We start from the raw sequence: 13717 nt of genomic DNA on the forward strand, positions 1-13717 counted from the left end.
TTTTTATTAAAACCTGTAATATAAACTTTATTTTATATCACCACACTTTCCTAAAACTGCATCACACTCCCCCAGAGAAGGAGTCACTGTGTGAATCATGGAATAAACTGTAGAAACTTGGCTCCTCCAGTCCTTGAGGTTTCACTGATGGGGCACTAATTTTTGCTTGTATTGTCACATCATGTATCAGTACCAGGGATGTTTCACCAAGAAACTTTTTTTCCAACGATCTTTCAGAGGCAATAGATAGACGGGACTCCCTAATCTGTCTCTGTGTAGCTCACCAACAGTGTCATATTAGAGCATGTTAAAGATGTCTGATATGTTTAATGTATTTGGTGCTGCTAGACCAACACTCTGCCTTCACTACTTTAATATCTGTTACAGTTACCTGGTTGAGTTAATACAGCAGCTATGAGCCTTTTCCAAGTACCTGTTCTGCTGTTTTTTGCACTTTTGTCAGCACTTCGTATTTAAAAAAAAAAAAAAATGCTAAAAAGCCTCATGTCCATGGAAATACAGTCATGACCAGCTACTAAAGATCAGGAGATCCACATGTGGGGACATGGGCCCTCCTGTTAACATTCCAAAGGACAGTGTGATTGTGAGCTCCTTTTACTGGCACAAACTGTCAGAAACAACTGGATCAATCTGTTCCTGATCAGGAAGTTAACCCTCCTGCTTTCCCATGAAAGTCAAAAGGTAAGGTCAAACTATTGCAAAAAAAATCAAATGCTGGTAGTCTAGAGAGCCAGAGTAAGGGATGGGAATTGATAAGAATTTAATGATTCCGATTCAACAATCAATTTTGCTTGTCAGTCCGATTCCTTATCCTTATCCTCTTATTGATTCTCATTGGGTGAGGAAATAAGAGAGTATAAACAGGGTTGTTTGCATTAACTGTCTTTTGTATTTCCATCTCTGCACAGAAAGAATGACATATACAGTATCCACAAATAATAGCAGATGACACCGGGCCCGGTTCGGGGGGGAGGGGCACACCATATGACCACACAAAGTAAAAGTGAAACTTAAGATGCTTTACTAATTCCTCTATATCTCCTGCTGTTGTGCACCTCATTTTCTTTTCCCTACCTTCAGAAACTTTTATTTGAGGGGGCAGGATTTTTGTTGCCCCCCCTGGAACCAGGCCTGGATGACGCCCTGGTGTTTGTTCTGCTGCTAGATTCACAAGCATCGCTAAGTAACATATCAAACAGGTGACATTCCTGCAAATTAATTGCATGCTGTGTGGACAAGTGTTTTAGCATATTGGAGGTATTTCCCTCCTTTGAAGAAATGGAAGGTTTGCAAGTGTTACAAGTGGCCCTGGTGAAATATAGTCAAACTTTGGAGTGTTTCTGCCTTGACGCCACATTGGCTACATTCTAAACCAAAACAATGCAGCGTATGTGTGACGTCATCTTGCATGCGCAACGAAGGCAGAATCAACTAGAAGCACTCGGAGAGTGCAGACCTCCGCCAAGGCTGATCAGTGGGCCCCCCCGTGGGCCCCCCCACCCCCGATCACCCCCAAAAGTTAATAATTTCTTCCTTATCCCATTTCCAACAAACCCTGAAAATTTCATCAGAATCTGTCCATAACTTTTTGAGTTATGTTGCACACTAACGGACAGACAAACAGACAGACAAACAAACCCTGGCAAAAACATAACCTCCTTGGCGGAGGTAATTAAGCAGAATCATTAAGCAGGCAGGTAAACAATTCCAAGGAATTAAGCTACTGGGAACTGGTTCTCAAAAAGAACAGGGCCCGTATTCCTAAAGATTCTTGGTGCAAAGAGTTGCTCCTAGTGGCCAAATTCTAAGAAAAGTCTTAGAATCATGATGTTTTCTTAGAATTTCCCCTAAAAATGAAGAGTAGATCCTAGCAAAGATAAAAGCTATTCCTAAAGAATCCTAGCCCTTAAGAGAGCTCCTAAGGTGAGATCTGTTAAGAGCAGGGAAGAGGACTTTTAAGGGGCTTAGGAGTTCTCTAAGTAGAGGACAAAATGGCTGACGGAAGAGGCAGGAGGGATATTCTCCAAACACTGGATGACAGTGAATTAATTAAACGCTACAGATTGGACTGTAAAAAAAAAAAAACGTAAAAAAAAAATTGTATTATTCTGGCAGCAGGGGGGCCGAAAAAATACTGTTAAATAACGGAAAATAACCATCTCATAAAAATACGGTAATTTTCCACAATTAAAATACAGTTTTTTGCCCCAACTTTACATGAGATTTTGCATATTTTTTTACTTTTAATGTTTAATAAAGAATATTTACATGTATTAAAACAATCAAATTACCTATATATATATATATATATATATATATACATATATATGTGTGTGTGTGTGTGTGTGTGTATATATATATATATATATATATATATATATATATATATATATATATATATATATATATATATATATATATAATTTTCAAGGAGACTAAGTTGTACAATCCACTGATAAAAACTGTATTTGGACAGGTTATCAGTGCTTATAGATGTTATACATTCACAAAAATACATTTATTCAACATATTTGTTGTGAAACCTCCCGTAATTACACAAGATATTTGTCAATTAACAAACAAGTTTTGTTAAATTTACAGAACAAATACCTCTTTTACGGTTAATTATCAGTAATTTTATCTCCATCCATTATCCTTCACTTTATCCGGGGCCGGGCTAACAGTCTAAGCAGGAATGCCCAGACTTCCCTCTCCCCAGATACCTCCTCCAGCTCTTCCGGGGGGACCCCGAGGCGTTTTATCTCATTTTATTTATTTTTTTTTTACAGTATTAAGCTTTAAATTAACAGTTTAATCTCATGAATAGAAAATAAATATTTGTGAAATTACAATACATTTGCAAATGTAATTTAACTGTATTTTTCTGTGGAAAAAAAAATCTTTTAAAAAATGGAAATTTTACGGTTATTCACAGTCTTTTTTGTGTTGTTTTACATTTGACATGTAAAATCACAGTCTATTTTTGTCATTTCATAGATATTTTACTGTATCTTAAAAATACAGGAAAAATCTGTAAAATAAACAGTAAAAATTTGGTTAATTACAGATTTTTTTTACAGTGTCCCAAGTAATATGAGCAAATAAATATAACTATCGCTATTTGAATACTGTGCATGAGTTGTTTCACACATTTTGTAGGATAATTTTAAAGTATAGCTTATTATTCACTGAACAGATATTTTCTTTTATGTGAAATATTATTTACAATTATACAGTCTTCATAAGATTAGATTCTATGATTAAATTTATCGATTTGAGGGTCCATCCCTTGCCCATTATCACCAAAAGTATATTTTTTTCTAGCTTTTAGGATCAACCAATCACAGCTTTTGAAATGATGACTCATACCTAGCAATGGGGTCGACCACACCTCCTCACTAAGATAGGAATTTCTGTCCATTCCTTGCTCAGAGTTCTCTGAGAGTGTTCTGGAATCACTCCTAAGCTAAGATTCCTTGCTAGGGATTTTTAGGTTAAGTTAGGAGGTCTCTGAGAGGATTCTCAGAATCTTTAGGATTATGGGCCCAGGTTCTCGATTTCCATCCCTAGCCAGAGTTCCACCCCTTCCAATGAACCTCGTGGTAACCTTGGAAAAAAATCTGAAGTTGTCAGTGGTGAGAGACATATCCCATTTGAGATATGTCACCTTTTACACATATAAAGTTTGTCTATTTAAAAGATCATTTCACAAGCCAAGAAAGATGCAGTTTGTGGTAAAGACAGCAAAGAAACATCTAATTTTGTGTGAAATGGTTCATATTTCACCTCCTATTCTAAGAGTGAAGTGAATAACCTGAGCACTAGAGAATGATCTTGACTCTACAAATACTCATTTTAAGCGACTCTATATGTAATGTGTTTCTACTTTTACACTTGATTAGTACTAAATCAATCAGAAGCAAATACCCTAGTCCATGTCCAACAAATTATCCATGAGAGCATTCATTGATTTCCACCTTCATTTGTTTCATTAGTCTTTGTTGAGCCATGGCTAACATTCAGCCTGCATCTCCCAGAAGAGTTTTACAAAGCATGTGGGATAAAAAAGAATTACATTCTCAGTGACTGAAAGACATCTTAGTTCAGCATTTACAAAACCCATTGACTCTAACTGTGTTTTTTACATACATGCACAATGGTGGAACTTGATCCCAGGTCTTCCACTTCAAAGTCCAATGCATTACCCACTGAGCTGTACACCCACTGAACTTTTGCCCTTAAGAAAGTACAAGACACTGAAAGGACATAAGTAATTGGCTTTAAATAGCTTTTTATTGAAACATGAAGCCCATCTGAAAAATATCCAGAACATCACATTTAGTAAGGACTGAAGCAATCAAATTTTAAAAATTATCCCACTATTATTTTCTGTTTTAACACTGATCTCTTCCTGTGCAAACCACAAAAAGCATTGTATTTCAGCTCATGAACAAACTTTTCATCTCTGAGGCCATAAATGAGAGGACTTAGACATCTTGGTGCAAGACCAAAGATGATGAAGTTAATGTATCTGACATGATGCAATAACATGAAATCAATCTGATAAAGAGCACTTTCTATCAATGGACACAAAAGATTGATGAGACAGAGGAGCAGCTGGAAAGCATGAAGAACCACTGTTCTGAGGCCTTTACTAGTTGACTTTTTACTTTCTCCTGATGCAGCTTTGGCCACTTTCGTTATTTTAACATAACAAAATACAATTATGATGCACATGATTAAAAAATAAAACTGGCAGATAACTGACCTAAGATATCGCTGCCAGTTATAAAAGGCGGTTACCTCCACAGAACACAGAACATATTCAATAGAAAACCTTACTGTGACAGATGAAAACAGAGCAGAGATAATAACAATAAAAGGAATAGAGCTAAGGGCATGAATGATGAGGATGGAGTGCAGAGCTCTGCGAGTGGAACACAACTCACCATGACGCAGCGGCATGCAAATGGCCACATAACGCTCCAGAGTCATGGCTGTCAGAGTCACCGGCGTGATAAAATTATGCAAAGATAACTCAAAGTAAAACATAAGACACAACCATACTTGCATAGTTACCTGAAAATTGAGTAGGATTACCAAGAGATTTGACACCAACAAGGTCATACAATCAGCTATTAATGTATTAGCAAATAAGATGTAGCGCATGGTTCTGTAAAAGAAATCCTTCTTAAAAATGGTTGTGAGCTGCAAAAAATTAACAGAAAGAAAGATTACCACCAAAACCTGAACTATAGTTATACGGTAAACTATCCCTGATAGATTGGATCCACCAGTAACAAGTGTATTGTTATAAGTCATATTTTAAAATGTGCAATCATGTAAAGAAATACAGGCAGGTCTAAAATTTATGTTATTCAGAAGAAAAAAAAGAGGATAAACATCATTTAGCCTGTAAAAATGAGGTGAAATTTGCTACAGGAAATTATTTTATAATAAAATAAAACACATAAAAATCAGAAACTTTGTATGAGCTGCATCTGGAAGAACTGTCTTTAACAAGCAAAACACATTTAATATTTTACACACATGAATATGTCACAATGCATAAGATTCTGTATTTTACCCAGCCCTTTCTGCACAGTGCCACACAGTATCTTAATATAGCTCTCCTGCTCTGCTGAGCTCTGTACAACCTTCAGAGGTTTTTTATTGGCCTGAGTGAAACACAAGGAGAAAAACATCAAGCATAGTCTCAGCTGTGACAATGTCGTCATCCGTATCAAACATGGACGCCCCTACCACAGCAGACTTCCTCCAGTAAATGAGCTCCATTGAAGTTAATTTGAAGGACGGCATACCCAATGTCAAGAGCACAGGTGTCAAACATGTGGCCCGGGGGCCAAACCGACCCGCCAAAGGGTCAGATACGGTCCCTGGGATGAAATGCAAAAATTACACTGACGATATTAACAATCAAGGATGTTAAAATTGTTTTAGGTCAGACCAGTTAAATACTATCATAATAACCTATAAATAATGAAAAAAGCCAATTTTTCCTCTTTCTTTTAGTGTAAAAAAAGTTAAATTACACAAAAATTGTTTACATTTACAGACTAGCCTTTTACGAAAAATGTGAATACAGTCGTGGAAAAATTTATTAGACCACCCCTTGTTTTCTTCAATTTCTTGTTCATTTCAATACCTGGTACAACTAAAGGTACGTTTGTTTGGACAAATATAATGATAACAACAAAAGTAGCTCATAAGAGTTTAATTTCAGAGCTGATATCCAGCCATCTTCCATGGTTTTCTTGATAATAACCAAAATCACTTAAGTTCTTACGTCAGTAGCTATGGCATTGTACTGCCAAAAACAGTGCTTTTAGGCATTCCATGTTTTCTTTTCTGTCTATTTTAGTCACATGATACACACAGGAATTAGTACTTAATTGCATAACCATTGTTTTTGCTGACTTTTGATGGTCTAATATTTTTTTCCGCGACTGTATGAACAACCTGAAATGTCTTATGAGAAATATGTGGAATTGTACCGATAATCTGCCTGTTACTAAATGTTTTGTGTATTTGTAGATCCGCTGTGATCTGTAAGTTGTGATGCACATGCATAAATGATAAACTACGGCGTAACATTGTTAAAACTGCATTTATTTTTCTTTAGAATTTTCAGGTTGTTTATATTTTTTTTATGTTATGTTCAGGGCAACACAGTGGTGCAGTGGTTAGCACTCATGCCTCACAGCAAGAAGGTCCTGGGTTGGATTCCAACACCAGTCGACGGGGGGTGGGACCTTTCTGTGTGGAGTTTGCATGTTCTCCCTGTGTCTGCGTGGGTTCTCTCCGGGTACTCCGGCTTCCTCCCACCATCCAAAGACATGCACTAATAGGTTAATTGGTTAATCTAAATTGCCCATAGGTGTGAATGTGAGAGTGATTGTTTGTCTCTATATGTCAGCCCTGCAATGAACTGGCAACATGTCCAGGGTGTACCCCGCCTTCGCCCCTATGTAGCTGGGATAGGCTCCAAGCGACCCCCGTGACCCTAGTGAGGATAAAGCGGGTTCAGAAAATGAATGAATGAATGTTATGTTCAAGTACAGTTCGTAGACGTAAACATTTTCATTATGGGGTTTTACTTTTTTCACTCAAAACATAGAGAAAACTTTGGAGTTGACATTATTTATTAGGTCTTATCTGATTATTTATATTGTTTTAGTGGTCCAGCCCACTTTACATTATATTAGGCAGTATGTGGCCCCTGAACAAAAATGAGTTTGATACCCGGTCTAGAATATAATGAGTTTTAGATATTGTTGAACTTTCAGTCTCATCCAGTCAAATCAGAATACAGACCATCTGTTGTTTTACTGTAAGACTCTGCAGCTCAAGTCAGTTTTGTGTGTTTACCTGTTATCTACGTTCAAGAATCACTGCCTCACCCGTCTTTTTCATTTAGCCCCCTATAAAAGTAAGTATCTAAGACTGAACTAAAAATGCTTGATCAGTTTGTTTTAGTAGCACCTAAATTTCATCGCTCTTTTCTAATATATTACCTTGGATTTATATTAGAGAGATGGACGACCTTAGTTATATCTTGGATGGAACGTGTTGATCCTGCCAAGTTTCCAATTCACATAATTCAGTGCATTTCCTACACAAGCCTATTAAAAACCTGAGTGGTTGGTTTAGCTCATTTATATGGACAGGCCAGGCCTCACAATATCTACATTATGCCTCCCATACTTAAAGGGGGTCTCGACCTCCCAGACACTTGAAAATGTCAGCTCAGTGCTCATCTGAGTATCAGAGCTGACTGGGTGTGTAATCCTGCATATCCTTTTGGCTTGATACAACATTTCGATGCCTGCACTCCCTGTGAAAGGACTAGGTATTTCTATAAAACATCAAATCGATGACACTGGCCTGTTGTAACCTGAACAAAAATGTTGGTGTTAAAACTTGACCGATGGGCCAGAGGTCTGAGGGCAGGTCTGGGAGATCTTCTGTTTTCACTCCAGTATGTGACAATACTCATTTCGTGACTGTAACTACAGACAGTGGATCCATCCATCCATCCATCCATCCATTAATCCATCCATCCATTAGGGTACACTACTTCAATATTCATTATTCCAATACAATACAGTCATTCTGGGAATAATAATCATAAGTAATATATATTCATCTGTCAGCATTAATCCCACTGCACACTATAATTATTCTGTAAATATTCAACTATCCTGTGCTGTACATTTCTACATTTTTTATATTCTTAATTTTTATCCTTTTTTATCTTCATATTTGTATATATAATAGTTAATTGCACTGTCATGCAGGACTTTATCTTGTATATATTTTGTGCCTCATATTTTATCTATAATGATCTGTCTGCACTGAAAAAGGAGAAGCTCATTCATAAAATCCTATGTCTCATGTGTCTTGGACGTTTTTCCAACTAAGTACTTTTAAGAGTTTTTTTGCCCAGTTGTTGTTCATTTATCCTGTCTGTTATAAGGATCATCAAACATCCATAACATTATGACCCCTGACAGATGAAGTGGTAATAATGTTGAATACCTTGTTACAATGGCACATTTCAGTAGGTGGGATATATAAGGCAGAATGTGAACATTTAGTTCTTGAAGATGTGTCACAAGGAGCAATATAGGCAAGCATAAGGATGTGAGTGGCTTTGACAAGGGCCAAATTGTGATGATTAGATGACTGGGTCAGACAGACAACCCTATTTCAGTCCCAATGAACATTTGTGAGATGTATTTGACTAACAGTGCCGCAGGCCTCATAGCATCTGCTGCTAACATCTGGGTGCCAGATACCACAGCACAGCTTCAGAAGTCTTGTGGAGTCCTGTGATTAAGCAAAAACCTGCCCACAGGGTAGATGTTTTAGATCCTGAGAACACAGGGAAGGAACAGATGCAGAGGTCTCTGTCCTCTCAGACCACTCTCCACTGCCTTTATGTATATTGACTTTATATATGTATAGAGTTTCTTTTTTTCTATTACCTCACCCCATGAAGGGGAGACAAGGGGTATTGTTTTTGGTTCGGTTTATTTCTGTGTTTCTTAGTTTTTCTTTGTTTGTTGACACTTTAGCACCAAAACTACTGGTTGAATTCATACCAAATTTGGTTCATATATGCCACTGACCCAGAATAGATGTGCTTACATTTTTGAAAGTAGATCAAATTTCAAATTTTTTATGAATTTTTAAAATCTTCTTTTTTTCCCCCCCATTTACTTATAATGGGCAAAATTTCAAATATAATTAAAAACATCAATTTTATTTCAATTTACTTGGCACGTATATAGAGGCAATTGATATGCTGACATCAGCACATGCATAGACATGATGACATCAGCTCGATCGATGCCAAAATAGTTACAATATATGCAAAGGGTGGGGTTTGTTGTGCCTGGCACCACTTGTTATTATTTTACTTTCCATAGATTTTCATTATTTGTTGTATTTAAATAGGAAAGTAACATCTACTGACTGAGAATTCCTTGTACATGTTTACGTACTTGATGAATAAAGATGATTCTGATTCTGATTCTAATGCTGATTCTGATTCTGATTCTACTGCAGGTCATTCCTCTCCACAGCCATTAGACCGTATAACACATCTCGACAGTGAGCTACAGTTCAGCAAATATTTCCACTATTTCAGTTGTAATTAGGGTCATGTGCCATTGTTTTCACTGTACATTTTCTTCATTAGTCAGTCAGTATCTGTATATGGTTTGCAAATATCTGTATGAATGTAGATTTGTTCTTTACTATTTCAGATTTTTATATTCTACATATTTTATTACTATCTTTCCTCTTCTGCGAGCTCATTTTACTGTAAATACTGCTATGTCACTTGATTTTCCCCACTATGGGATCACTGAAGTCTTATCTTGCATACACAGATCTACACTCATACATAAATGTAATGTAAGTAAATATAATCTATCATATGCATACTCGCACCCATGCATATACCATACATATATACAGTAAAATAAATTTTTTGTATATTATGAGCCTGAAAAGGAGTGTAATAAAGGATAATAATAAAGGATAATAAAGATTTCTTGAACATGAACTTGAATGTAATACGTCAATAACACCTTGGATGAATCCTTTTGAGATTCACTCAAACTCAAATATTCACTTAGGCTACGTTCAGACAGCAGGTCTAAATGCACTATTCGGATTTTTTGGTGAAATCCGATTTTTTTGTTTGCTCGTTCATATTAGATATTAAATGCAACTTCTATCAGTTTTGAGTATGAATTGAACGTGACCCTGAAATAACCCATATGTACAAAAAAGGTCCTGACTATTTTTCTGGCCGCTCCTCCTCCTGGGATGCAGAATTGTGACATTTGTCGCATTTAAATGACGTAAAGGTTGGATAAATGCGATCTGGCTGTTCAGACTGAAGTTGCATTGCACAAATGCACATATGAAAGTGGCCTGGGTCAAACTTGAAAAAATCGGATTTGTGCTGTTTAAACTGTCTTTAACAGATCGGATACAGGTCATATATGGGCACAAAAATCAGATTTGGGCCACATTTACCTGCAGTGTGAACGTAGCCTTAGACTAATGGTTACAATGATAACATTTCAGTGGCTAAAGGTCAAATGTCAAGATCTCTATAGTAATACTTCACCATCACTGAATTTAGGTTCTAGTGACTGAAAGAACTGCATAAACTGTCTTTATTTTTCTGTCCTCTGTGTCCAGTGTCCTCTTGTATAATGTACTGTATGATATTTTAAAGACCTTGACATGAAGTTTTGAAGTGCCAGGAGATAAACATGAATTATACAGTAATGATAGGTGCTATATGCTGTTAATTAAACTCAACTGACTTGAGCTTATGATATCAGCATCAAACAGTTTCCGTGTATTGGCAATTATATAAAAGAAAAACTAAAGTCTGTTGTATTTAATAAACGTCATTGTTTTTATTTTTGCTGCCACTGTATGACCTTTAGTCCACTTCTAAACTTTGAAACTTTGTTGTGTTTTCCTTCATCAGATGTTTTCTTTAGCCTAATGATGGTGGCAATTATCCAGTTATTTCTATTCCTGTGTGTGATGACAAAGTCCAGTGAAACTAATTAAAAGTCATCATTAGTGGGATCATTAATTATTTAGCCACTGCTCTGTTGATGTTTGTTCTTACTGAATGTGGCTAAACACCCACAAACCAGAAAGGGAAACAAAACATGTAACATCCAAATTGAAATATGCTCCCTGGTTAATAGTGTTTAATACTTTACATACATTTTTTAATGATGTTAATGAGCCGCAGTCAACTCAATGAGCAGTTAATGTTTGTAATGTGAGGAAAGGATATTACCAGATTTCTGAAGAGAATTAAAACATTTCAGATGTATTTATTTGATTTATGACATATGTAGGTAAAATAAAACATAGTGAATTAATAATATACACAATTGTCCATAAAGTTGGAATATATATTTTTTCAGACACATTCCTTTTTTTTTATTCCTGTAAATACACATCAGTAATCACCTATGAATGGGGTGTAATGATTACATACTGAGTCCCAGTCACACTTTATCCATCAAGAATAAATCACATTGTCATAAAACATTTCATGAGAGCAGGCAAAAATATTTTAGTTCAGCTTTAAGGGCAACAGTGTAGAAAGTATTCGACATTACAACCTTTGTTCCTCACTTCCCATGCAGCCTACAAGCATCATCCGATACAGTTGTGGATAAAAACATTTGACCTTTGACTCTTTCAGATTAAGACAAAGGACCTCCTAAAGATTAGTGACAGATTTCTTTGAACACCATCTATTAAATCTATCAAATAACCAATATTCCCTTTTCTTATGCTTATATTGATTTGTTCTCGGTTCATTTTATTCTTTAGATTACAAGATTACATGTAATACATTTAAGTAGTTAACGGGGAGACTTCCACAATAACAAAAAAAAAAAAGCCCGTATTAAACACAGATCAGGCCTCTCCAATTCCAGTGCATGTTACTGCTGCTGGCCACTTGTTAAAATAAATAATAAGGTGGGTCCACTGCTTTACTTATTTATCTGGTGTTCCCTGTAATACACTTGATAAACTCTCATATCAAAAAATTGATATTAATTTGTCAAACCACATTGATAAAGCATGTACATCAAGCCACACATGTAAAAGGCCAGCAGCATACAGTATGATATTCAGCATCTTTGACTCAATTTTATTATAACTTTATGCTCACAGGAATCTCTCAAAAAAGTAATATTTGCAGAGAAGACCAAACTATATTTATTAGAGTATCAATTCTGCGCTGTTTTGTCAGATGGAAATGTAAAATACAGAAACATTGTACTGAAGATACCTCACAAATCTGTATCAGGGAGTTCATATTTATATTTTATGTATGAATGTTCATCTTTTCTTTATCCTGGTAAGCTTTTTTATCAAATATGCAGTCCTACAATTCAAAGAAACAATAAAAGCAGAACTTCTTGTCAAGTTGAAAAGTGTGAAAAGTGTATTTGCTTTTCAACATTGGAAGGAATTTTAAAGTTTCTACACATTTATGTCATGTTTGAGTTTTCAGTTTTGTGTGGACTGGTGTACCTTCTTGGCCAGGTCTTCTTTCAAAAAGAGATTTATTCTTACGGAACTTCCTGGTTGAATAAATGATTAAATAAATACTTTATACTACTTAACATTTAAGGTAAGTCGGGCATTAATAGTCTTCAAGATATGTCCAAGTGGGTAGCAATTAATTAATGAATTAATGTTCTAATAAATCACACTTAAGAAAGGTACCAACTAAATATTTTGTGTGCATATTAATACAGAACTGGTCATTAATGTGATGAATTTCTTGATAAACATTGTCATACATGCTTTTGAAATACAAATGTGAAACAATTCAATTCTTTATTTCAAAAGAATCAAATCAGACAATATGAAATATTCCATAAATAGATAGATAGATAGATAGATAGATAGATAGATAGATAGATAGATAGATAGATAGATAGATAGATAGATAGATAGATAGATAGATAGATAGATAGATAGATAGATAGATAGATAGATAGATAGATAGATAGATAGATAGATAGATAGATAGATAGATAGATAGATAGATAGATAGATAGATAGATAGATAGATAGATAGATAGATAGATAGATAGATAGATAGATAGATAGATAGATAGATAGATAGATAGATAGATAGATAGATAGATAGATAGATAGATAAAACCCACAACAGTACTAATGCCTGAAATTAAAATGTAAACATCTGAGGCACTTCAGTGTGGAGATACACTGAACCAAATTGCTTGTTACAGTTTTCAGCAAGCTATAAATACTGTTGAACTTCTTTTACAGAAGTTAAACATATCTTCAGTTCAGATTTTATACATCTATTGTGAATAGTTGAAAAGTTAAACTTAGCATCTTGTTTTTATGGTCACACCCCATTTTCAAAGCCAGAAAGACATTAGGCTGACATTGTGTTTAAAAATAATAATATTTTTTTCTAAAATTATGAAGCAAATGGGAGATGGTCAGTGAGGAATGTTTTCTGAAATCCAGTGATTTAAGGTGGAATTACCCACCCCGCAGGTTATCACTGCCCAAGTTAACTGGTTATTCTAATCTTCGCCACAGGAGGGCAGCAGTGTACGGTCAATGGCAG

The 13717-nt window shown here is 35.5% G+C and overlaps 1 protein-coding gene across 1 annotated transcript; it reads right to left on the minus strand.

Annotated features, from left to right (window-relative positions):
• Positions 1-4392: 4392 nt before the first annotated feature.
• On the minus strand, positions 4393-5343 carry LOC115431142 (odorant receptor 131-2-like). The gene has a single exon (XM_030151380.1). The coding sequence runs from the start codon at positions 5341-5343 to the stop codon at positions 4393-4395; it is 951 nt and encodes a 316-aa protein (XP_030007240.1).
• Positions 5344-13717: the final 8374 nt, after the last annotated feature.

Source organism: Sphaeramia orbicularis, chromosome 13 (assembly GCF_902148855.1).
Source record: "Sphaeramia orbicularis chromosome 13, fSphaOr1.1, whole genome shotgun sequence".
NCBI classification, from domain to species: Eukaryota; Metazoa; Chordata; class Actinopteri; order Kurtiformes; family Apogonidae; genus Sphaeramia; species Sphaeramia orbicularis.

Coding starts and splice junctions, on each gene's coding strand:
- LOC115431142 (XM_030151380.1), bottom strand. CDS start 5,343: ATGACTTATAACAATACACTTGTTACTGGTGGATCCAATCTATCAGGG.